The sequence below is a fragment of the Lissotriton helveticus genome, chromosome 6, assembly GCF_964261635.1.
Source record: "Lissotriton helveticus chromosome 6, aLisHel1.1, whole genome shotgun sequence".
NCBI classification, from domain to species: domain Eukaryota; kingdom Metazoa; phylum Chordata; class Amphibia; order Caudata; family Salamandridae; genus Lissotriton; species Lissotriton helveticus.
This window is the reverse complement of record NC_136067.1, coordinates 676,432,734-676,459,710: the sequence shown is the minus strand read 5'-3', so window position 1 is coordinate 676,459,710 and position 26,977 is coordinate 676,432,734. Positions and strand designations below refer to the sequence as shown.

Below are 26,977 nucleotides of genomic sequence, written 5' to 3'. Positions count from 1 at the left end.
GAATGGTAAATAGCTTTTGTCATTTCTCAGCTCGACATGGATGGCGCTTGGTAATCCTATGCTCAAAGACGCTGCTGTAAAACCCGTGAAAGGCTTTGTCACTTTCTAGCTCAGCATGGATAGCACTGTACTAATCCTATGCTTAAAAACTATGTAGAAAAACAGACCTTTGAGGTAAGCAAATTTAAAGGGCTGGTGGTGTTACAGAGTCTTCCTTATAAGTGAGCTATAGATAGATGGATAGATAGATATATATACTTACCTGAGAAATAATGTCCCATGCGAAGCAGTGACTTGTAATGTAATTATATAAATGTATGGCTTCTGTTGCAGTATGTGAGAAGCAATGAGCCCCGAAGTAATGCCCTCAATCTAATGAGATAAAATTAATTAAATCTAGCTGCCTTCCCTTCCGAAACTTGCAAAATGAATCAAACATGATAGGAGATTTTGAAAAGGTTGAGCGAGCGGCTGTAAATAGATAGAATTTATTCCAGAATCCCATAAGTGTGGAGTAAAGTGAAAATAAAAGAGAGTTTAGATTCACAAGGTACGGAGACATGAAAAGTGAAGTCTAACGGTCAACTCATACACTTATTTTTTCATCTAAAAAAGCTGCCCTCCCACCCCCAAAAAGAGATGGCAACAAAGACAAATGTGATGGTACTTATATTTTAGATAACTTGGTCATAAGCCTACCGCATTTTAAAATATCTTACAAGGTTAAAGCAACTGCTACAGAGCCTTTGGTGTATCGAACAAGTTACAGGGAGTAAAAACAGTGAAATAACTGACGGTTAATGCACTTTCTGGAGCCATTTGTTTACAGTCTAGTCCCCAATTAGACTCACCACAAAATAGCTCAAAGGGGTAATGTGCCTGCTGCAAAACAGAAAGTGCAACAAGCAGGTCACAAATTAGAATTGTATGCAGATAACTCAGTGGGTTAGTCTTTTTGTTTCAGCGATCCTTGTTTTATCCGCAGATGATGGACGGAACAATCGAGAGAACTGAGTTAAATCCATCCTTCTATAGCTCATCATGCCACCCTAGTTTAGACCCAACTATATGCAAATCAGTCTTGACCCTGTGCCTCATGGTAACAGTCCAGCCCGAACTGGGAAGCCAGGTCCTTCCTTGACCGGAAACAAGCATTCTGGGACCAGTTTCAGGGCATCACCTCTCATCAGCCAGGCTAGCTTAAAGCCAGTGGCACAGTGAGCCCGGGACCCACGTCTGGGCATACCCGATACACTTAGGGAGAGAAAGCAAAAGACACACAGATGATAGACAGAATGCAGAGCAAATCAAACATTCACCCTCAGTCAAGAGATCTGGATTAAATCCATTGTTCTTTTGCTCACCATGCCACCCCAATTTAGACCCAGCTATATGCAAATTAGTCTTGACCCTGTGCCTCATGGGTACAGGCCATCCCGAACTGCCAAGCCAGATACAAGCTACAATTCCTTGTGATAAAGCTTAGTAAATTATGAACTTGCATTAAGGAGTTGTATGTAAAATGCAACCCAAATGTTTACAGACATAACATTTTTTCAATCTAGAGTTATTTTAAGGTTGTTAACGCTATCTTTTGGCAGCAATAAAGACATATTTTAAGTACTATATAAATGCTTATTAGTAGACAAGAGGGGTGTCTTTGTTGCCTAGATGGCATCTGAATTAAGCTGTTCGGTACCAGATAGTTCCTTGCCAGGACTGCTGATGCCCCAGAGGACAGGTGGAACTACAAATGAGAAAGCTTTATAACCCCTCCCGATTGCTGCTCTGAATGTAAAGCACACGAAGTGAGGGCGAAACTGAATGAGTCCCGGTGTCCGCAGATGATGTTTCACTGGGCCGGCCAATAACTGCTGATTCCGACTGAAAATACCTATTTTCCAGTATTGTCTAGTGGATTAAACTTTGCAGTGGTATAGCTGAATGTCCTCAGTATGTACTTCTCCCAGCTCTGTGCGATCAGTCATCTAATGTCACATTATTTTATGCAATAGCCTTTAAACTTATCTCACCAATGAAAATTGCCTGCTACGCCCAAAGGATAGGTAGAAAAGCTGTTGGATGTTTAGAAGGCATGTGTGCTTTTTCCTCAATGTGCTTGATTTATACAGTACTGCACACGTTATTGCCTAGGAAACTGTGCGTCCCACTCATGTATATCACAATCGCACCGCGTGGATGTGCCGATTCAAAGCCGGGGCAGCATGCAGGAGAGTTAACTTGTCAGTGCAGGTGCTGTCCGTACAATTCTAGACCGGCCTTCCCTGAATACTAACGAAAGGGGCGTGTTTCAGCATTTTCAGCATGTATTGACCCTAATAATTGGCCACAAGATGGAGAGATATGGTGCTGCTAACGCCAGAAGGCCCCCGCACCGTGACATATGGTCTTAATAGACCATTTCCCTGAGTGGCCAACAGAAGGCTACCCAGGGCCGTACAGGCAGGGCAGCCTTTGAACAGTTTGCACCGCAGGCAAAACCAGATTTGGTGCGGCCTACACTTTTTGTGGAACTTTTTTCGTTTGGCTTTCGTTAGCCTCGCAAATACGCGTTTTAAACTGCATGCAGGTACTTAGTATCCAGCCTTTATAACGAACGGAAACTAAACTATAAATACCATACTACAAAGAGAAAACATCAAACTTAGTAAATACTCATCATGAACATGTAGTAACTTTAGAGTTGTGACCTAACCCTGAGCCTGGGCCTCGGCCGAGTCCCATTTCACTCCTGTCCCTGCCCGTGCCTCGAATAAAAGGGGACACTGTGTTGCTGGCGAGGGGCAGACTTCTCTGCTGTCCCAGAGCTTCCCTACCTTCTTGGCAGCATGCTGATCTCGCCTCCCTGCCCACTGCTGCTGCTTGCTTTTTGTGTGCAGCGGTCACTCACTGACTGTTTTATTCAGAGCAGTGACAGGCCTTTAGTGAGCAAACACTTCTGTGCCCTTTATGCACCTGACAGGACCAGCTAGTGCTGTGACAGATGGGCAGTGACGGCACGTTGGGAGAGCGGGAGAAGGGAGGGCAGAGAGGAGATTGGGTTTTATGTGCAGCATGGGACCAGCTGGAAAACGGATTCACTCAGATCGGATGGAGACTGTTGAGTAGCCTGTTTGTTGACAAACAGGGCAGCATGCCCCTCTGACCATCAGCGCCCTGGTCGTGGGCCCAGCGCGCCCATGCTAAAGGCTGGCCCTGCATTCAGGGTTACATTCGCTTCTCTAATTCATGGTTTACTTGGGCCAAAGGAACAAGACGGCACATCTGACCCCTGACGCAAATGCATCATCATGGGAGAGGAGCGTGTGCCACACCAGGAGAGACGCAGGGAACGGAGGCTACGGGAGAGGTCAGACCCGGATGGCCTGACCACCTTCTACGAATAAGGGCCGAGTCTGGACCTGGGCTTGCCACACACCCTGGCCCGACCAGAGGCAGACATTCTGCAGAACGGTGCATGCTTAGATTACGCATTCTGCACGGACGCCTGACACTTTCGAATGGAAACGTTGTTTGCCAATGTGCAGATACACAAGATACACTGTTTCACCAATCTGCTACAGATTGTGAGAGATGTTTTCCTGATGTGCCCCACTCTCTCTTCAGATGTGTCTGTGCTTTCGAATATCTTCGGTAAACTGGAAGTATCTTAAGCAAACTATTCCTGCGGATCCCGCTCAATAACTATGGAAGCTGGGCTATTTCTACAACTGGAACCTCAAAAATATACAGGACTGTCTTCTAGGCACACACACATGCTCAATCCGGGATACCTTGCTGGGTGATAGTGTACTTTACAAACAATCATACCATAACAGATATAACTATACATCCAACAAATGAACAAGTTACTTACCTTTGGTAACGTCCTTTTTGGTGGATACTCTAATTACAGACTTATCACCTTCAAATACACCCAAAGCGCCAGACTAGATCTGGAAAACTTTTCTCTAACAATGTTCCAGGGCTCCGCTATATGGCGCTGAGGCAGCTCCACACTAACTCTGTACCAGCCCAGGAGTGGTGAAGAAGAGCTGCATATTTGCGCCACCCCATTGCACTGACGTCAGTTTCTTGCATGCCTCTTTCCACGCCCTCAGATGCAGAGCATGAACAATCAGTAGTATCAGTGTGAAGATTCCTAACTTTGGGCCTTCTTAGATGTTCAAAGGAGGCCACTCCACAGAACAGGGAGGTGGGTGTCCAGTGACGAATCTGTGGTTAGAGTATCCACCACAAAGAGCGTTACCAAGGGCGAGTAACTTCTGATGGATACTGCTAACCGCAGATACCTCACCTTAGAACACATGCCAAAGTAGTAACTACCCAGGTGGAGAGGCTGTGGACTGAACTAGGACTGAAAAGCAGGTGAAATGTCCTTCCAGAGCGAACTGGCTGTCAAGACAGTAGTGCTTTGCAAACGTATAAGCTAATACCTGTCACAGCCTAACAGATGTCAAGGACAAGCACTTCATGTGCCAACGCAGTGGTTACAGCCTAAGTCCTGTTGGAATGGGCTCTCGGACCTTCCAGTAGCTGCTTCTTGGCCAATCAACAGCAGATCTTAAAGCAGAGGACTATCCACCTCAACAGGGTTCTCTTCAGCATAGCCTTACTTGCCTTCGCCCAAGAGAACTCCACAAACAGTTGATTGTCCACACAGTGTTTTTGGTACTATCAATGTCAAAGCTTAAAGCCCTTCTGGGGTCCCCTAATGAAACATGTTCTCCTCTTTTGAAGGATGAGGAAGGGGCAAAGAACATAGACAGAGTGATAGTTTGCACAATGTGGAAAAGAGTCGCAACTTTAGGAAAGAATGCTGTCTGGGTTCTCAACAACGGTTTGTTTGGAAAAAGGGCAGTGGAAGGAGAATGCATCAACAGTGCCTGAAGCTGACTTGTGATGAGCTTAAGTTATCGCGAAGAGGAATAAAGTCTTCAAAGTCAAGAGACACACCAAAATGGCCATGCCGAGGCCCAAAGGGCATGCCGATAAGTAATGTTAAGACCAAATTAAGCCTCACTGTGGCATCAGAAAAGTTTCAGGAGGAATCATATATCAAGCGTTTTATAAACCTCACCACAAGAGATTTAAACAAGGAGAAAATAACTGACAAAAAACCTTTATAGTGCTCACTACAAGGCCTGGATGGGCCAATAAATAAAACATTTTATAACAAGTCAATTTAACAGTTACCACACCAAGTCATAAGCCTGTTCTATCACTCTACATAAACGGACTTCGAGGAAGGGCATCTGGAGGCACGGATGACATCCACCACTTCTGGCAACGGATCAAATCAGGTCAACTGTCGCCTCTCAATCTCCACACAAATAAGTGTAGATTGGGATGGAGGGCCCTGGTAGCGAAAATATCTAACCAGGGTTGTCCCCACTTCCAGAAGAGACTCTGGCCCACTTTGACATGAAGTCACCATTTGTGGTCTGTCAGACACCATTGGGATTCAAGGACCCTGCCAGGTGGTAAGCAATCAAGAAGATGCCCTGACTCTCAGACCCACAGCATAAGTGCAGAGCCTCCTGGCACAGGGCCCAGGAACCACCTCTGCCCTGTTTGCTGCAAAATCACATGGTGGTGGTGTCCATGAGAACCTGCACCACCCACACTTTGAGGGACAGTAGGATGGCCTTCAAGTCCAAGCGAATGGCTCATAAATCCAGAAAGTTGATATGCACTCTGGCTTCCATCGGAGACCAGAGTCCTCTAATTTGCACCTCCACCAGTTAGCCACCCCAACCCAGCAGTGATATTTACATCACAACTGTTAGCTCTGCCTGGAGAAAGGAAAGGGGCCTGCTGCTGGTCTAACTGCAGTGGAGTAGCCACCACTACAGATCATGTACAGTTTCCTTCATAATCTGAATGATATCAAATAGGTTTCCTTGGTGCTGGGTCCACCAGAACTTCAGATTCCACTGGCTGAGTCTCCACTCAGCATAGTCCACAAGTAGGGTGCAGGATGCTAAAAGGCTAAGAAACCTCAGAGCTGCTCTGACCGAGATCCAGGACCAATGCAGAAATAGCGGGACCATAGCCTTAATGTTCTGGACTGGTTGTAATGGAAGTAAAGCCCAGAATTGGAACGTATCCACACCAGCACCAATGAAAGAAAGCATCTGAGAAGGAGTACAGCATGACTTCAACTCTTGGATTGAAAACCCTAATGATTCCAGGAGGCAGGCCATTGTCTGAAGGTGGACTACAGCTGACTGTGGTGAGTAAGCCATCAACAAGCAGTCATCGAGGTAAGTGAAAACTGGTATCCCCAATTTACGAAAAAGGGCTTTGACTACCACTATAACTTTCGTGAACACATGGTGGGCATTGGTGAGGCTGAAAGGGAGGATGGCAAACTGAAAATGCTTCTGGCCTACTTTAACCACAGGTGACATCTGAGAGACTGCAGGATGGGTACATGAAAATACATGTCCAAGGACACCATCCAGTCACTCGGGTCCAGGGCAGACAATGACTGGGCCAGAGTGATCAATTTGAATTTGTTCTTCCACAGGAAGGCATTCACAGGTCAAAGGTCTAAAATGGGCCCAAGGACCCTCATCCTTCTTTAGCACAAGGCAATAGTGACTGTAGCGACCCTCTCATATCTGCAGCCCAGAACTCTTGATAGCACCTTTGGAAAGTAAAATGTGCACCTCTTGCAACAGAATGGACACATGTTCCTATGATATTTGCTCTGCTGTAATGGGACGATTGGATGAGGGCATATTGGGCCCAAAAGAGTATGAATATATGAACAAAAAAAACCGCAGGACTCCGGTGATCTACTTCCTGCCAAAGGTACATAAAAACCTGCAAAATCAGCCCGGGAGACCAATAGTCTCCGGGTGTGATTCTATCCTAGAACCGCTGGCCAAATATGTGGACGTTTTTTTAAAACCATTCTTGAGTGATGTAAAATCCTATATTAAAGATACTGGAGATTTTATCAATAAAGTTGAAAATTTGCCTTTTGATGAGAGAAAAGAACTAATGGTGGCGTTCGACGTCAACTCGTTGTATACCCAGATCCCCCAAGAGGAGGGACTGGAAGCCATTGAGTTTTACTTAGACACCAGACCACAGCCACAAAGAGTTCCCACTAAATTTATAAGAGATCTGGCCAGCTTGGCATTAAAAAGAAACTTTTTCAGATTCATGGACACTTTCTACGTGCAGGTGAAGGGCACCGCCATGGGGTGTCCTTATGCTCCAGAGATGGCGGTGCTCTTCATGTCCCTGTACGAGGAAAGATTTGTCTATCAAAATAATCCATACAAGGAACATATTCTAAAATGGTACCGCTACATAGACAATGTCTGGTGCCATTGGAGTGGGACCAAAGAACATCTGGCCCACTTCCATGATTGGCTAAACAACAGGCATCCAGACATCAAATTCAGCATGGCACATAGTAACAACCGCTTAACTTTTTTGGATGTTGAGGTCTTTGTCAACAATAACGAACTAGTTACCACATTACATCGGAAAGAGACAGATAAAAACACCATTCTTCATTATCAAAGCTTCCACCCACAGAGTTTAAAAGAGAATTTACCGTACAGCCAACTACTAAGAATTCGGCGTAATTGCTCAAGAAAAGAGGATTATTTCACAAATGCTGAAATACTTTGTGAGCAATTAAGAGCGAGAGGCTATCCAAAAAAGATGCTAAAACACGCAACTAAACGTGCGTGGTTTACGCCAAGAGAGGTGTTGTTAACGAAAAAAGAAAAAAAACCTTTGGAACAGTTGGTGTGTGTTTCCACATATGGTCCTCTGACAAACAAATTTAAATCAATTGTGTTGAGAAATTGGCACTTGTTGTCAAATCTAGAAGCCCCATTTGCAAGACCAATGTTTGCTCTAAAAAAGAACAAAAACCTGGGACAACAATTAATAAGAGCTGACTTGGGTGTCTCAACAGTGAAAAGTGATCTACGGACAATATGGAATTTGAGTCCAATACAGGGCCACCGTAAATGTGGCACCTGTATTTCATGCGCCAGCACAATAGAGGGGACTAAATTTGAACATAACTCCATTAGATGGAATCACAATGAATTCACTAATTGTAAAAGTAAAAATATCGTCTACGTAATAATTTGTCCTTGTGACAAAATATACATAGGTAAAACAAACCAACAAATTACACAGAGATTGGCCCAACACCGCTCTAGGATAAAGCAGAAAGTGTTAACCGCACCAATGGTTCAACACTTCGTAGAGAAGAATCATACTGAAAAAGATCTACGTTGGTCTGTACTATCTGGAATCAAAACTCCCCCGAGAGGAGGAAATGTTGAAACTCTGTTATTAAAAAGAGAAGCATACTTAATTGCCAAGTTCAACTGCGTGAATACAGGATTGAACGAACAATTTGAAATCTGAATCGTACACTGATGATCACTGTGAAGACGCTGACCCACAAATTTTCACCCGGGACTACATCTCCCACAATTCCTTGATCACATGACAGGATCAAATACAAGCGGTCAGGTGATCTATCACCACTGCACACCAGCTTGTCACGAAAGAAGGCAGGAAAATTATGAGCGTTTAGGAGATGAATAGGTAAGGGCTGTTAACCGCGGGGTAAACGAGGCGCAAATACGGTAAAATTTTTAAATAAAACCCTTCAATCTTACTTCTGCAGCTACACGCGAGACCAATGAAAAGAAAGGCATAGGCGGATTCGCGCACTGAAAAAAAGCGGCGGCTACACTGCGGACCAAACCGCCAAGTAAGCAAGTCAAAGCTAAAAGTTGTCATTTGGCTAAGGTGTAAATACCTGAATAGTTGACTGAGGGTCTCCTCCATGTTTCATGTTACATAGAACCCGCCGCAGCAGCCTTGATGGACACGAGCAAAACGCCAGACTCCCCCTCATAACACAACCACGAGATTTCACAAATGTAAGTCGCATCGTGTGTTTTTTAGTTTTCTAATTATCGTGATCGCCAAGTAAGCAAGTCCAAGTACAAAATTGTTTTTTTTGGGCGAAGTTGTAAACATCTGAACAGTTGACTGAGGGTTCCCTCCATGTCTCACGTAATATAGAATCCGCCGCAGCAGCCTGGACGGATACGAGCAAAACGCCAGACTCCCCCTCATAACACAACCACGAGGCTTCATAAATGTAAGTCGCATCGTGTTTTTAATCATTTTGACAGCTGGTTGCATAAATGTAGAGTAGTGATATAACAAGCTCCGCTTACCCCTGCAGAATCATTGAAAGCCCAGGAGTTCCCACCATGATAGAATCGACTCACAACCCGTAAAGGTAATACATAACGTAAACGGTTTAAAGTACTATATTGATGCAAATGTAAAGGTCCCCTTTTAAATAAGATTTCCCTCGATTTGTTTAGGTTCCCATCTAACAAAAGCCCTGAAGAAAAGCCTGGCGATCAAGACACAGGCTTGGAAACGCGTCGGCTTACTTGGCTCACTTATACCTGATTTATTCTCGAACATTTAATGCGCTAAGGGCTACTAGTTGAATTTTGTGAATTCATATACAAAAGTGCTAGAAAAAGGCATGCCCTAGTGCAACCAGTCCCCAATTACATTGAAGTTATATAGTAAGGGACTGGTGGTAAAAATTGTTAGTAGGGTTCTACAACAATCTGCTGTGTATTATATGTAAATATACATCAATATGTATAGTAATGTACAGTTTTGTAGTCTTAATGTTTGTGTGAATATGTTTTGTAAAAATTGTACATGAACACTAGCCTCAGGTGTTTGACAAAAAAAACCCTCGGACTATTACTCAAATTGATTTAAGTGAAGTAACTTGTGAATGTGATTATAAATAAATATATCACAACACCCACGAATTCAAAAAAAGTTGGGTGGCATCTGCACTGAATAAAAGAAGCAGTAAAAACAAAAAGAGACTGGGTTCCCTCTATTTTTTCAAGTAATGGGACGATTTGGCAGAGAACCCATACTGAACGATTTGAAGGTTCTGTCTGTCAGATGTGATGGAGCGCCACCCTTGAAGAAAGTATTGGATCCTGTCTCCTGCAGTGTAGTTGTGCACTACAGATAGCAAGCTAAAGTGGATTGGGGGTTGTTTGTCCATTAACATGCTTCTGAAATAGGTGCTTGTGCAGAGGCAAAGAAGATTAGTTAATTTCTCTATGCTATGCCTACCTTCAAGAATGAAGTTGGTGCAAAGCGCACTCAAGTTTAACAAATTTGTAAATGTGCTTTGTTGATATGTTTGCTATGTTGGATTTATGCGTACTGTGCATATGTAACAACTCAAAAAGTGGCCAAGTCCCTAGACAGGCGACTTGGACTCCAACATGCAACAACATGCGCGGACTACGTGCATCAATGGCGGGTCTTCTTCAGGACTGGAAAAAAGGGTTGGACAGCCTTGTTATAATTTCTTCTTAAAAGAATCTTCAGGTGTCTGTCGACCAACTAGACACATTGGATGCGGACGGGTCGCTGATCCTCGACAATGTCTCTGTGGTAACCAGTGGAATTAGCTGGTCACTACGCATCTGCCACTGCTAGAGCGTTATCGATGGACGACCGTCTCCGTCAACGTCCTCGCTTTGATTGCTAATCCTGAAGAAGACCCGCCATTGATGCACGTAGTCAGCGCATCACACAAGGGTCGAAACGTCGACGCACCATTCTATATATCTAACTGTACAAAGTCTAATAGGAATAAAAGAAATCGTTTTGCCTAATGACTATTGTTTTTACAGTTGATAACCTTGAATATTTGCAATTTGAATGTGTTTATGTTTTGTCAATCTGTATCAGTCCTTCACAAACCACGTTGTACTTCACTGTACATGTTTAATTGTCTTTTGGACAACACAAATATTTCTTGATGTAAGAAAAAATTTAGAGAAAGCTGAATACTAAAGATTTACTTTCTCATCCATTTTGGGTCAGTATTTATTGATGTATACTAGTACGTTTGTACCCAATCAGGGACACACGTTGTAGATTGCAGACAGAAATGCTGTTTTAAATGATATTTCTTCCTGACAGAACCATTATTGTTTGTTCCTACTTTTAGAAAGTAGGCATTTTCTTGCTTTACGAATCTGTGCCTCCGCCTGTCTGTGGAATCCATGTCTGAAGGAGGATGACAGTTGGGCTGTTTGTGCATTCACTCTAGACAGTCACACAAAGGGAGCTAAGGTGCGCCCTGCATATCCTGATGGTCCATCAACAGGCTGATGGGACTTCATAAGCTAGATTGGTGGGAGCAGTTGTCACTGACACCTGAACTGGGCTGTGCCTGTCCTCACACTAAGCTGTCTCCACCCCCTGTAGTGTGTCTGGAGCCAGGTCAGGAAATTGCAGGGTCTTGTGCACTTCAGAGACTTTTCTTTAAAGTTTGCCTACTTCAAAGGAAGAAACTGCAGCTCTGACAACATAGCTCAGAACACTTCTGGACTAAGAGGAGATTCTGCCAAGAAGAAGAGCTCCTGAAGTTGAAGGAGGGGAACTGCCACTCTACTTGTTGCTGTGTTGTGCTGGCCTACTGCTTGCTGCTTCGGTCTTGGGCAGTGAAAGGACTGGACTTTTGCTTTCTGTATCCAGCTTGCCAAGGTTCTCCAAGGGCTCGTGTGTACTAGCCTCCTATTAAGAAGTCTAAGGGCCATCAAAGACTTCACCTGCAGCCCCTGAACTCCACTGCTGGACTTTCTGACCTGCCAATTGCTACCAATTCCAGTTCTGGGCCCTTGGAGGTGGCTTTGCTGCAAAGAGAGAAGAAATCCGTGTATCCTGTTTTTCTTGCAGCAGCATCGCCATGCGGTTGAAAAACCAATGCATCAGGTGGTGCGGCTGAAAAATCGAGGCAGTGCCTTCCATGCAACTGATGGATAACTGCAACCCGAGTCCACAGCACCATGTCTCCAACATCCAAGGCACCCGCTTCGACTCAGACGTAGGCCCTGCTGTGCGGCTGAAGAAATCGATGCATCATCTGCTATACGGCTGGCTAATCGACGTAGCACCGGTTTCGCCACATCGACCCAGCACATCTGAATTTTTGACACATCGCATCTGTGTGCCAAGATCTCTACTTTACGTAGCCCCGCAGTACGGACCCAAGGCCGCATGCCCAGAAATTGACGCTTCACCTCCACTTGCAGTAAGGAATCGATGCAACACTTTCCCTGCTGTGCCATAGGAACTGACACCTCCATTCCCCTGGGACTAAGGAATCAATGCATCGCTTTTGGTTTCCAGCACCTCACCCGTGCCTGTTTTTCATTTCTGATTTTAAAGCATAAAAGGTGCTTTGTGCTAGAACCATAGCATCCATAGATTTCTATGGACTCAACTTGGTTAACCTTTTAAAAGTGATATCTTTGCTTATGTATGTTGTTTTTTTTATTGTTTTGGCCTCGTTTTGCTTAGATAAAAGTTGGTTATTTTTTTAGATTGGTGTGGTGTCTATTTGTTGTGTTGTCACTGTGTTACTGTGTGTATTTGTACAAATGCCTTTCATTTTGCCTCTGAGATAAGCCTGACTGCTCGTATCAAGCTACCAAGCGGGTGAGCAGGGGTTATTTTAGCTGTGTAATCCCCTTACCCTGACTAGGATAAGGGTCCCTACTTGGACAGGGTGCAAACCTCTGCCAACTAAAGACCCTAATTTCCAACAACGGACCTTCCCAGACAATCAGTAGCATCAATGTCACATATTTGGCTGCATCGTGTCGATTGTGAAGTGTTTGAGCCAGTGAGGACCTAAGTTCTACCAGAACTGCCAGAAAGTTCTTGTTGGCCATGCCAAGGGGGCATGTGTATATCCGCCAAATAAGCAGACTGTCTTGAGCAATCTCATTGCTAGGCAAACCAAGCAAAAATTGTTTTTCAAATGCCTCAATCTTCTTAGACTCCCTATCCGGAGACGTGGGGTATGCATCGGGCTCACCTTGAGGCCTGAACTGCTGGACTTTCTCGAATAGGGTATTTAGTGACAAAAACAAGATTATCAGGCATCAGTCTGTGCCATCTGGCCACCTGCCAATTCACTGATTGAAAAGAACAGGAATTTGACAAGGTGCCCTTCAACGTATTATTGGTGGTCTCAATGAAAGTGAGCAAGGAATCAGATTTAGCTGGTCCAGGCAGAGCTATTTCTATAAGAACATTAGCCTTAGTCTTAATAGAGGTTCAAGACCTCAGTTGCTCACTGGACTACTACGGCAAATGAAGCACTCATCGAATGGTGGTCCCGGTGGCAAATTCAGTCTTCAACTAAGGGGAGTATCAAACCAACTGACGTCTTGTAAGTCCACGTAAAAATTGTCATCATCATCATGAGGAGTGTAGACTGTCTCCATCCTCTAAATCATTATTTCTGGGTGGTGGTAATCTTGGGTCAGAAACAGAATAAAAAAGAGAGTGGAGCCTCTGATGCTGCCTCCCTCAAATAGAGGCATTGGATCAGAGCCAGACTGAAGGACAACAGGTTGCACTTGAGTAATTTTGTAGCATGGCATCAGTCAGGATCGAGCTGAAGCTGGTTTGGGAGCAAACAACACAAACAGTACTGCATACTCTTCCAGAGCTTGTGACGTCAGCGCCAGTGTTGACGAGGGAGGGGCTGGAGTAAATCATAGAAATTTATATCAGAATCAGTAAGAGGCGTGTAATGGGTCCAAAGAGGTCAGAAGGTGCTGAGGATGGATCCCTGGGCATAACCCAACTGGAGGTCCCATAGATCTTTGCAGTAAGAGCCAAAGGCATGCTAGTAGGAGCCGTATACTCACCAAATATTTGCAGCAAGAACTCCTTAAAGGTGTGAATTAGATGTGTGTTTCAGGTCGTCTGGGAAATTTAGGGCACAATGGGATAAATTGTGGGGTTGGCTTTGCAACTGGAGACCTGCAGGGAGACCGACTGACAATGGAACATCCTCGCACCTTTCCTTTGGATAAAGGGTGGCAGGATGGGTTTGAATCCCTGTACGCTTTGTTATGCTTGCATTTGGACTTCATTTTTGACTTACCAGAAGTGAGTCTGTGCCTTCAAATTGGAGACAGAGTGGGACCTCAAGAAGCCTGTAACAACTTCTTATGTTCAGCAATGTATTGCTTCTTCTCTCGGGCCAGGATCACCTTTGGGTGCATGAGGGAACACTTGTTGCATCACTGAGTCACGTCCCAAGCACCAAAGACACACCACATGCGGGTCCATGACCGACTGATAGTTGTAGCATGGATTGATAAAAGTAATTTTAGAAGGAGACACCTTTCCCTTGCACACTGGATTTTGTTCCATTATCAGGGTGTGTTGGAAGGCTGCCAAATTGGGAGCAGAGCACCAGATTTGTGTTGGCAGGCAAAGAAAGATTGCAACTGACATCAGTGTGAAAGGGTGGTGCTCTGTTTTGTCACTCCGTTCGAGTAATGAGTCGCAGTTAGAAGCAAAACTAGAGACATTTTTTCAGGACAAAGTCTAGTGCTTGGCGAATATTCTAAGGTGAGCAATCTACATTGAGAAGTATCCATCAGAAACATATATTAATAAATATTAGATTTATTTCACAAATAAAAAAAAACAGAAAGTTTAATTTTAATAGGAAGGTTTTAGATTTTCAAAATTTGGTGTCATTCGTAAAGGCAAAGTAATATGCTAGATTTCTGCGTATAACTTTGCTTTTTGTGTCCCTAATGCATGCTTGCTTTTTTGGCAGCGCTTGTTTTCTAATAACAAATTGGCCTCATCCAGGGAAATGTACTTGTACATGTAGGTGATTGTTGTTTCATGCAACTTCATGCGACACCTACCAATTAAAGTGAAATCAAGTATATATTGCCATGTGCTGTATTTTACTTATGATGGGTCAACAACTTTCTGATATACAATCTGGAATGATTCCCCATATACATTGAACGAAGTGAAAACTTGAAAAGAATATGCATCTGATAAATGATGAATCTGGATGTAACGCTAATAAAAATATACATCTTAAAAAATACTGAAAAAGTCAGACCTTGGCTCTGTGCAAGACAAAATGAGGGAGGGAAAGATTAAGAATCCCCACATTGGTTCTACTTATGTAGCTTTTAAAAAACAAATCTAAACACGCTCTCACTGATGAGATGCTCTCCACTGAAAGGCTTATTTAGTAGTTTTCTTTGAATCCTAGGAAACCATATGGAACTCATTCAATCATTTTGTTTGAGTTGAGGTCAAGTAGTGGGCTACAAAAGGCGTTGTATGTAGCCCTAATGAAGAAGATGGACTACCAGGCTTTCAAGAGTATGTGCATTTCAAGAAAACTTAGGTCACCTAGAACAGGCTGGTGTTCTTTTCTCACAACAGGGATGAAGACTGTTTCCCCCATATCTTAAATTAGTTTTGCTAGTATGGCAACAAAGCAACAAAGCCAAAGATGGCTTATGTGTTCTGGTCTGAAGGATCTACTACTTGTATCAGCACGTCCATCTTGGCCAACTGAATAGAGATCAATGGCACTGACCATGCTCAGCAAAGTAGACAATTTGGTTTTTAGAGCAATTAGAGCAAATGGAAGATAAAGAATAATTGACTTACTGCCATAACTGTGGCACCTAATGCAGGGAGGTAGGTGGGACCTTTATGTTTTTTTATTTTAAAAAAAATCTTTTTTATTAAAACATCAATAATGAATAGACATCAGGTGACAATCAGAAGATACAGTACAGAATAGTAATAGTGGATTAGGGGACTCGTGCATCTCATCGTTATCTTGGCGCATCGGGGGGGTCACAGATGTCTCCACAGTAGTGGGTCCAAGCCTCCCAAACTTTCCCCCACTATGCAGGATACCCCCTAGCCGCATATACTGCGCGTTCTCGAAACATGCACCAATCCAAATCTTCCGCCCACTTCTCTTCTTGGGGCGACTGGCTTGCCCTCCACAGCCGAGCAATATTAGGCTTCACTACCATGTATGCCAATGTCGCCCACTGCTTTCTGTGTGCATTCATATCTGTGGGCTCCCAGACATTTAGGATGCATCTGCGGGCCTCCGGCCTCATCTCCACCCCCAGGACCTCCCGCATCTTATCATGGATCTTCTCCCAGTATGTCTGCACCCCTGTGCAGTGCCACAAAATATGCATAAACGTTCCAAGTTCCCCACATCCCCTCCTGCACTCCCCACCCTCCGAAAGGCCCATATGGATCAGACTCGGTCCCGTAACATATGACCTGTGTAACATTTTTAATTGTGCCAGCCTGAGCCGCATCTGTATCGCCACCACCCGTGGAGAGGAAACCGCCTCGCTCCAGTCCTCCTCACTGAATTCCAGCCCATCCTCATTCCAGCGTGTTTTAATGAGTACCAGTGGATCCTCCATGTTATTTATGAGTTTCCTGTAAATTAAAGAGATGGTCCTCTCGGAGAGGTGACCATCCAGCACCCGGTCTTCAAGGGGGGAGGCGTTGGGAAGCGATGTATCTTTGGGAATATGTGTGCGCAGTGCATTACTAATCTGAAGGCAGCGGTAGTGTTCCCAGTCGTGAAGGTGGTTAAGTGACTGAAATGTGTGGACCGTGCCCCCTCCCCAAACATCCTTAATCAGTGTGACCCCAATGAGGTCCCATTTATCGAAGCCCCTAGATTTCCACAGACAGCCCAAATTCTCCGAGCTCCACAGCGGGGTGGCGAGCGTAAGCCTCCCCTCCCACTTCAGATATCTGTTAGTCGCGTGCCACACCTGAACTGCGTGTGCCGTGGGTGCCGCTAGGAGGAGCAGACCGGGCCTGGCATAGAGCACTCTCGCGAAGTCGCCTCCTGGCACTTGTCGGCGGTCCATGGTGTATCCCGGGTACCCTGGGGGACCGTAAATAGCATGATTTACTGCGGACAGCTGCGAGGCCCAATAATATTTACGTAGGTCTGGCATACTTATCCCTCCGTCATACCATGAAAGAGTAAGTTTAGTGAACGCAACACCGGGCTTTCCGTCCCACAATAGTTGTCTTTGTAGGGGCTCTATGTCTTTAAAATAGGAGGCTGGGACTGGGTCCATCGCATTTTGGAGCGCATATAAAAACCGGGGAAGGGCCATCATTTTAAAAAGTACTGCTCTACCCAGAAGGGAGAGCAGCAGCGCCTTCCAGCGTGCCACATCTCCCCTTAGCCGAATCAGGGGGGGCCCCCAGATTGTTGGCAAATCGTAGTTTTAGGTCAAGTGTTATGTAAATACCGAGGTATTTAAATCCTACCGGCTCAATCCGTATCAGGCAAGAATAAGGAATGATCGGCGGATCCCCCCTGAGTACATAAAGAACTGATTTTGACCAATTAATTGCGAAGCCTGAGTATCTCCCAAAAATCGCAAGCACATCTAGGAAACACATTAGCGATCCCCTCGGATTAGTGAGATAGAGCAAGATATCGTCCGCATACAAAGAGATCTTGTCCTCCCAATCCAGCGTCCAGCGCAGGCCACAAATCGATCGGTCCCACCGAACCCAGGCCGCAAGCGGCTCCAAGGCTAGGGCAAAAAGGAGCGGGGGCAGGGGACAACCCTGCCTTGTACCCCCATTGAGGGGGAAGTCGGAGGATTTTCGATTATTGACAACAACCCCGGTTAGAGGGGCCTCAAATAGGAGACGCACCCAAGTAATAAATTCGGACCCAAAACCCAACACCGCAAATATGTATTGCCATTCGACCCTATCAAAAGCCATAAGGATACCAGTACCGCTGGCTCCTGGGTTGTGGGTGACCTGCCCAGCACCCCATGTAGGCGGCGCAAATTAAGGGCAGTATTGCGACGCGGCATGAAACCGGACTGGTCCGCATGTATCAGATCAGGGAAGTGATAACTTTGACCAGCATTGTTGCCAACAGCTTCACCAAGACCTTAGGCTCTGCATTCAATAAAGAGATGGGCCTGTGGAACGAACAACTAGTGATGGATTTGCCCGCCTTGTGTATGGCTACAATATTGGCCACACACTGGTCGTATGGAAACAGTCCCGCTTCTCTGCTCTCCTCATACATAGAGCGGAGGAACGGAGCGAGACGGTTGGCACTAAACTTATATAGCTCTATGGGGATTCCGTTCGGACCCGTGGCCTTCCCTGACTGCACACCCCTTATGGCCTGCGCCACCTCGTCATCCGTAAGTGGCGAATCTAGATATTTCCTGTCATCTTCCGAGAGTTCGGGGTAATTGGATGTCTCTAATCATTGCTCTATTCTCAGCCTCTGTATACCTCTCCTGTGTGTATATCCCTCTAAAGTACTCAAAACTATCTGCCTCTGCCTGCGGGTCTGTAATTTTACAGGCATTCTCCGTCAACAACTCCGGTACCAGCCGCGATGCCCACTCTCCCTTTTCAAGCCAGGCTATTAGCTTCCCCGCCTTATTTCCGTGCTCATACACTCTACTGTGTCTCCTCATTCTGAGCTTTGGCCTTGTCCCTGGCTAGGCCTCTGAACTTATCCTGCCGCAATTTTAACTGGAGCAGGCCCTCCGGGGTGGCAGCCCGGACCACCTCTCTTTCCGATCTCAACATTTCTTCTTCCGCCTTTTCCAAGTCTGCCAACCGTTCCCTCTTCTTCTTGGCTATCAAGGACAAGGCCTCCCCCCAGACTACTGTTTTATATGCTTCCCACAGTCTGAGCAGAGTCCACCGTTTCCCTGTATCCTGAAAATACCTGTTGTTGACCTTAATCAATTCCTTTTTAGGTGGGACCTTTATGAAGTAAAAGAGAATACCCACTAAGAAGAAGTACTAGATTGCTAGTAAGTAACTTTCCCTTCTTCAGTAAGGGATTGTCTTTGATATTCATAAAAGGTAGAATGGAGAAGTATGCTAAACCAGCCTTAAAGCAAGAACATGGCTGCTGTACAAATTCCTAAGCAAACAGACAACTAGGAAGAGCCTGACCCACCAAAGCATCTGTCCCAGAGTCAGAGAACAATCAGCAAAGTTTAGCAAACATTATGGACTGACCTCCACGTAGCAGCCTTTGAAATGTTAAGAACAGACTTATTTCTCAACAAAGCATCAGTAGTTAGCTCTCCTGTTGTAAAATTAAACCTAGGTTTACACTGTAAGCACATATTAAATGTGTCATAATAGATAACAATGCAACACAATATCCATCTAGCTATAGCCGATTTAGAGGCGGCTAGGTATGTTCGACCAGCAGCATAATCAACAGGAACTGCCCTGCTTACCCCTTAAATCTCCTTCTAAAAATAATGTGAAACCTTCTTAACATCGAAGAAGTGACAACATTTCTGTCAGAGAAGTAATTTTGGGAAAAAGGTTGGTAAGGAAATAGTTTGAATAATGTTAAAATCAGACACAACTTGAGGAAGTAAAGAAGAATAAGTTTGCAATGACTCATTGTAAAGTGTACACATTATCAGTAGATAGAGCCTGAAGGTCACTCACCCTCCAGGCAGATGTAAAAGTCAACTAAAAGAGAAACCTTGCACGACAGGTTCAGTAAATCCGCCTTTCCAATTGGTTTGAAGGGTGACCCACCAACTTAGAGAGGGCAGCATTCAATTCTCAAAGAGAAGGTCTTCTAATTAGAGGAAACACTTCAGCTTCTACAAAATCATTTGTTACTGAAATAGTGAAGAAAGATGCAAAGAAGAAAAGTGAGGAATAGCAGTCAAATGTACAGCAGTAGAAGAAAACTGTGAACCAAACTTTTCCAGATAAAAAAGACATGGTAGAACATTGTCGGGTCTGCGTAATAGCTGAAACGCCATCAGCTAAAACTCTTCCATTTGAATGAATGTGAAGGTTTCATGGAAAGTTGCTTCGCTCCCTCAGGATGGCCACTCAATTATCAGGAGCTTCAAGTGTTCATACTTCAAGTACTATAGAGCCAGGCCAGTTCAGTGATGGACGGCTGGGATGGAAGATTCTGCTTCATATCCTGGAAAGAAGTCCGACTGGACGGGCAAATTCTTGTATAGTTGAAGTTACATCCGAAGAAGGTCCAGGTACCATTGATGTGGTCACTCAGAGTCTGAACTAGGTGATAATAGTATTCTTGAAAGAAGTGGGATAGGAGGCAAAAAAGCCTCGGTGTGACAGACTGGAGATTCTCTTTCCCTCTCTGAGCAATGCAGAATGAGTGCTAGGTGCATCAGGATTGTGAGAAACGACAGTGGAGGGGCTTACACAACCCTACTTGATAACGGAGGTACTGCAAGCAGGGTTGAGAGAGGTCAGGCAAAGTAGGGGACGTAAGATGGAGAATGACAAGGAGTTGGAGGCTATTGGAACTTGGGCAATAATCTCATCACAGAGTTTGGAAGGCTGCCCTTGTCAAAGTTGCCAACAGAAAGGCTTGACAAAGCCGTTGGAAAACTCAAGACTCTAAATATCAGAATCTCTATATAAAGTTCAGAGAAAAATCAAAGGCCATGAAAAGAAAACCAGCAGACACAAAGTGCTAAAACAGAAATTAGGGATGAAACCATACACATACCTGTTCAGCATCCCAACAGAGACCCATCTACAAAAAGTACAAACACTCGAAAATATATTTTAATTTGAAGTCTCCAAAATTGGTCAACATATCTGTAGAAGTAAGAAAACACTGGGAGCTAGAACGTGCTAAAACTACAGCCAAAGGAAGAGACAACTTGCCAGCTAAGGAAACCTTGATGAGCAGAGTAAAAACCTTTGACGGTTGTCATTTTGTTGACGGCAAATGAAGTCGAAGCAGACCTGCCTTCAAGATATTTTTAAATAGGTGCTTGTGAATTTGGAATTTAGATTAAGGACCACCATAGGCATCTGCACCAAATTTAGGTCTCCAGGGGCAATTTGGCATTCATGAAAGGGTCACAAATGTCTGTGCAGACCCTTCGGTAATACCTACTGCCCAGGGACAAGGTCACAGATCACACAACAGAAAATGGGTGCTTTTGCTTTTGCTTGAGGGCATAGCCATATGCAAATGATCTTGCCCGAACTCCCGCCTTGGTACTACAGATTCAGGCATGAGGTTCTTGTGGCACATGCTAACTGTGAGACACATAGGAGGTGGAGCAGTTTGCAGAACACCTAAAGCACCCTGTAACTGCAATATATATTAATTATAGTTGGCAGTGACTAGTTTTCAGGTTTTGCCTACAGAGAGCAGACCTCATTTTACCATTACGCAAACATATATATACATACATACAGAAAAGTGGGCTATTGGTTAGCTCCAACCAGCCATTGGCATTTTATTTAAAGTTGACACTGGTTGTGTGGTCTGCCCTTAGCCAAAGCGTTTTGGCGAAGGTTACATGCGGCTTTACATAGTTCACTATGGTGGCCTTTCTACAGTGCTGGGGTCTTCTTTCCTGTCTCTTTACTCCTCCTTCCCCTCCACAACCTCTCTTCATCTGCCAGGTGCAGGATGTGGCCCCCTACTGGCCCTCCGTCACTGCATGGTAATTGTTGCCAGCTTGTTACTATTTTGACTCTGTCAATGATCGTAGAATTTCTATTACAAAATAGCCACATTGCATGCGAGCATGGCTGCCACCTTGCAACAAAGTTTCAAATACAAATAAAAAATGGCCACTGTATATGATTATGAATGCAAAGCTGAAATCTTAAAATTGAGTTACAAATAAACATAAGAAACACTATTGCAAATTGCCACTCTCTATGTGCATGCCTTCATGGGTGCAAATTTGACTTGGTTTACTAGATTCCCAGAAGTTCCAGGATCTGTATCTACATATATTACCTGATCGCATGATTATTCGCACAGGTCCTGAATATGTCTGTAAGGTGGCTCTGAAGTATCATAAGGATTCTGAGGTGGTAGTTCCTGGTTTTCACCCTGACCCTGTGTTCCCTGAGGAACAGGCTTGCATTTGCTGGATGTGACCATTTCACTTCAGCAGACAGCTTCCTTTTACGTCTGTGACAATTCATGTGTCCTTTTGCAAAGTATATCTGAGATAATGGACTTCTTCGGGTACCTTGAGTCAATGGGTAAAATCCAGTATCTCTTTGTCCTAAGAAGTATCAAGCAAGGATCTGCATGGTCCAGTTCTGGGACGATCTAGATGCACAATGCTTCTTGGGCAGATGCTGGGTATCTTCATTAGTGACATTGACAGCCAATTGCGTGGCTACATCCACATTTGTGACCAGATGTTGGTTCTCAGGAACATCTTTCATTTAGCATGTGTCTTGCCTGCTGTCTCATAGTCTGTATTGGAATTTAGCTGCTCTTATTAAAGGTAGACCGTTCTGCTTTTGTGTTTATGCTTTTTTGAAAAAGCAGTTTATGCTTTTTTGCAAAGCACAATTAAGAAGCTGACAGTGTAGAGGAAGTAAGATAAAGAGGTAATATCTGGATTACTTATTGATAATCTCATTTATCTGATCCTTCCTTCCTCATTCCAGGCACTCTTCATACTCCCCATCTCCCAATTTGTAGCCTGCAGCTTAGAATTGAGGCTTGGGTAGCTGTAACCAGGAGGAATTGTGGATAAAGTCACCCTGCATGGGGCCTTTTGGGGGAAAAAGGTTAGTTAAAAAAATACATATATATAAGTGTCTACCAAGGAGGCAGGGCCTCCTTATGAGTAAGGTCTGGGACAAAGAAAAGGAACTGGGGCAGTGTGATTACCAGTAAGTAAACTAAACATTCACAGGCTATGCAGCAATCTTTCAGTCAGAAGTTCCAAAACAATCAGCCTATTCGAAACAAAATTCAAAGCCCAGTCTTCCGCTGAACTTTTTCAGCAACACACCTATATGCTGAAGCCTTTAGGCTTTCTGAAAATCAACATTATTACTGGATCCCACCAGCCACCATTTCTTTAAACACTTACCATCTGAAAAATTACTTTTTTGTAAAAAAGATTTTGCATTTTCTTCTACAGGCTGGTGCAGGGACTTATTCCAATAGCGCTCTGCCTGGACACGCTGTACAGAGACGCGCTGAGTTTTGGGATGGAGCAGCAGGAGAAGTAATGGTTCCAGAACTCTTGCTATGTCATGTCTTTGCAGTACCTGGTTAAGCCATGCTTGTCCCACTGAACATATGGAGCCGTCTACGCTATTAAGGCTGTCTAACATGAGAAACAATGACCTGTAAGAAAACAGCATCATTTGAAATTAACAACAGAGCTACTGTGAGTGACAACCATCAATAACAAAAACTAAAGCTACACGACAAAACACGAAGTACTTTAATTTCAACAGATTAACGTACTGAATAAATACTTTCAGAGTAAACTGTGTTATATTAACTCCAGCGAGCTCCCATCTGCAATACTTGATGAAAATAAAATGCTTTAACCAGGAACAATTTACCCACCGTAGACTCTTCTGTCAGCTGTATGGTAAGTCTCCTTCCTCAAGGCTCAAAGTACGTCTTGGCTGCAGGAAAAAGGGACCCACAGCCACAGTCTCAGTAATATAGTGCACCAACCCATTGCCTGAACCCAAGTAATCTTTTATCTTCCCTTGTCATCTTTCTGAAGTACCGGATTTAGCCAGTCCTATCCTACTAAACACACAAACCCATTTAAGGTATTAAGGTAGTCTCACATGAGAAACAATGAGCACAGCAATATAAGCAAGGGGTAGCTGCAGGCAAAGTTCAAATTTGTTGAAAGCACTGAACATTTGGGCACCATTCTAGCTTTAACTGTCTGTCTTATCCAGTTCCCCTTTCTTGTGAACCATGAAAACATTTGAACGCAAGAGAAACAAATAAGGGTGAAGGCAACAAAATTATAGAGCACCCTAACCAAATATACTCTCCAAAAGGGCATGGAAAAATGCAGTTTCTGGCCAGGAACGAACATCCATTAAGTAGTGGTCATAAAATGCATGAAGATTAGCTCACGTAGCTGCCCTACAGATGATATCCACAAAACAATTGTGCTAAAGGCTCAATTATTCCCCTTAGCCTTACAAGCACAAGCATGGATTCACTTTGGAAGATGGATCCGTGTCTTAAAATCGCAATCTGGGATGCAAGACACCAATCAACAAGTACAGATGGATACATACCAGTTGTTAAAGTGACCGCCAACAACAACTCAACTCAATTCAGTCTGAAAGAGGATAAGTGTTCACAACAGAGGGAAGCAAAATTGGAGGCCCTCCACATAATGTTTCACAGGTGTTCCGCATCGAAAAACATTCCTTACCTGATTTTTGTATATGCCAAGGATAGGTTAATAAGGCCTGCAGTATTGTACTAGGTACCAGACTTGGCCTGGTAGGGTTCAAATGGCAAACTATCACGTGGAGTACATTGGTGCGTCTTGACTTTTTGACAAAATATGAACCAGAAAATATGAGTCACTAACTGTTAAACAGCCTCCACGTGAAGCACGTCTTAAAAGCTTAAAGGGCAGACCTTAATAAACATACACTAAGTTCTCTTAAAGTAGTCAGATGAACTCAGAGAGAAGGTTTCCCTGACCGTGAAAGGAGGGGTTGGGGGGAAACTTCTCACCCAACAGGTCTGAGAATCATAAACGTTTTTGCAAAGAGGGAGCAAACAGAATCCTTTCAACAAAAGATCACTTTATGTACTTTGCTATAATCACGCAGGGATGGGAATGAGCAAAAGTCTAAAGAACAAGCACTGGTAAAGCCAATAGTTCTCATGTTTGCGAGAGATTCTATTTTCGTTTTTCTCTTATACAGTAGTTGTGTGGATAGTGTAGCTTGTTTGTGTTATTAAAATTGTTTTGAAAGTTTTGCTGATTAAGTTATGTATGTTCTCTGCCTGGATAGACCTATTGGCTTTGCAAATGTTTTTGGCGATGTTAGACAGTTGAAGCATTAATGCTCTGCATTACCTCAATAACATTGGAAACCATTACTGCTGATTACATATGCTCCCTTTCGCATTTGTTCAGCGAGCCACAGTACCTGCTTGTGCTAAGCCATTTTAGCATAGCACACATAGGCTTGGTTCTTTAAGTAGGAGAGGGGGTCTTATTTTAGCCTCCATTCAGTACAGAAGTAGTATGTATACGGTATTTATATATAAAACTAATTGGAAAGCAGTGGAGCTCTGTATATTGTCAAGGCAGAGCCATCACAACATATGATGGAAGAGGTAGCTGGTTTGTGGAGTGATGCGGTTTTCCATAAAACTGTGAATCAATGTCTGTAATCAATCGCCTCTTGTAGCATCATCTATTTGTAACCCATCAGAGAACTTAAGTCACATGACACAGCATGAAGAAGATTTTTAATTTATTTATTTATTTTAAGGTTTTATAGAGCGCAAACCAGACCCGTGAGGGTATCAGAGCGCTTTACAGGATTGAAGGGGTGGTATACTAAGGGCATAGGAGGGGAGGATATCAAGGGATACAAAGGGTTATGTACATTGTGCAGGAAAAACAGGCAGTCTCAAGTTCCGGATAAATTCGGGATAAAGACAGGTAGAGTCATTATACAAGAAAATAGGTAGCCTCAGCTCACGGGTGGGAAGCCCAGAAGGGCCGGGAGGTATCATCCGGGAAATTCAGGGATAATGCCCTAATGGAGGGCGGTACAAGGTCGTAGAGGAGATTGTAATGCGATCTTAGGCGAGGAATTTGCCCATAAGGAAAATGTTAGTCTCCTTTTTGAAGAGTGCAAAAGATGACAGTCTTCTGATGGTGGGCGGGAGAGTGTTCCATATTCTTAGAGCAGCCCCATAGAAGGCCAGATTGTAGGTTTTCTTTTTCCGGAAACGAGCTGGTTGGAGCAGAAGGTCTCTGGCAGACCGGGAGTTTCTGGCCCCTCCGGATATCATGAGTTTCTGGGCAAGGAATGCAAGGGAATTAGAGTATAGAGCCTTGTGAGTAATGTAGGCCATCTTAAGTTGGATTCTGGCCTCGAGAGGAAGCCAATTCAGGGCTTTCAGGTGGGGAGTGATGTGGTCGAATTTCCTTGAACCGGTTAGGAGTCTGGTGGCGGCGTTGAGGCAGGCTTTCAGTGGGGCCAGAGAGTTCTTAGGTAGACCTGCAAGAGTAGAGCACCGTATTCTAGTCTAGAGATGACTAGTGCCTGGGTTGCCATTTTTAGGTTGGGAGGGTCGAGGAAGGGTTTCATGGTTCTTAGGTAACTCAGGTGAAATCTGGCAGCTTTGGCCATCGAATTGATATGGCCACGCTGGTTCAAGCTGCCGTCTAGAGTTATTCCAAGGGATTTTGCAGAGTCCACAATGGTAGAAGAGCAGTTTAGCGCTGTGATGGCCTTGATCTATTCTTGGATGTCTAGATTAGTTTTGGGTGGGGAGATAAGAAGAAACTCAGTTTTTTTAGTTAAGTTTGAGCTGGTTAGAGGTGAGCCAGTGGACAGTCAGCTTCAATGCCTCATTAAGGGAGAGAATGTCCTTAGGAGAAGAGATTTTTATGCAGATCTGTGTGTCGTCAGCATTTATGTGGTAGGAGATATTGGCGTTGCGTAGCACCTCTGCGAGTGGTTCCAGGTAAAGACTGAAAAGGGTAGGGGACAGGGTTGAACTTTGAGGGACTCCCACCGCGATTGGAGAGGGAGCGGATAGGTTGCCGTTAATTAGGATTCTCTGTGAGCGATTCTGGAGGAAGGACCTAAACCATTCAACAACGGTGCCATCCAAACTCATCCTGAGTTTGAGGCGTTCAAGGAGTGTTTTGTGATTGACCGTATCGAAAGCCGACGATAGACCTAGGAGGATAAGGAGACAGTTATTGCCTTGTTCCAGGGCTTGAAGGGCATCATCTGCAATGTGGAGGAGGGTGGTTTAGGTGCTGTGTCCAGGTCTGAACCCGGATTGGTAGTCGTCCAGTAAGTGGAAGTTAGTGATGTGTTGGCTCAGCTGCTGTTGCACACATTTTTCCAGAACTTTGGCTAGGACAGGGATGTTGGATGTAGGTCTATAGTTGTCAGTGGAGGTAGGATCCAGCGTAGGTTTTTTAAAAATGGGGGCGACTTGGCCAAGTTGAGAGAGTCAGGT

The 26,977-nt window shown here is 44.3% G+C and overlaps 1 protein-coding gene across 2 annotated transcripts in view; it reads right to left on the bottom strand.

Moving 5' to 3' along the window:
• Positions 1-26,977, bottom strand: part of DOP1A (DOP1 leucine zipper like protein A) — a 1,012,538-nt gene that overhangs the window by 473,327 nt on the left and 512,234 nt on the right. For both annotated transcript variants that reach the window (XM_078648131.1, XM_078648132.1), the window contains one exon: positions 22,854-23,113. In XM_078648131.1, coding sequence (XP_078504257.1) covers positions 22,854-23,113 — 260 coding nt within the window. The remainder of the gene's footprint in view (positions 1-22,853; positions 23,114-26,977) is intronic.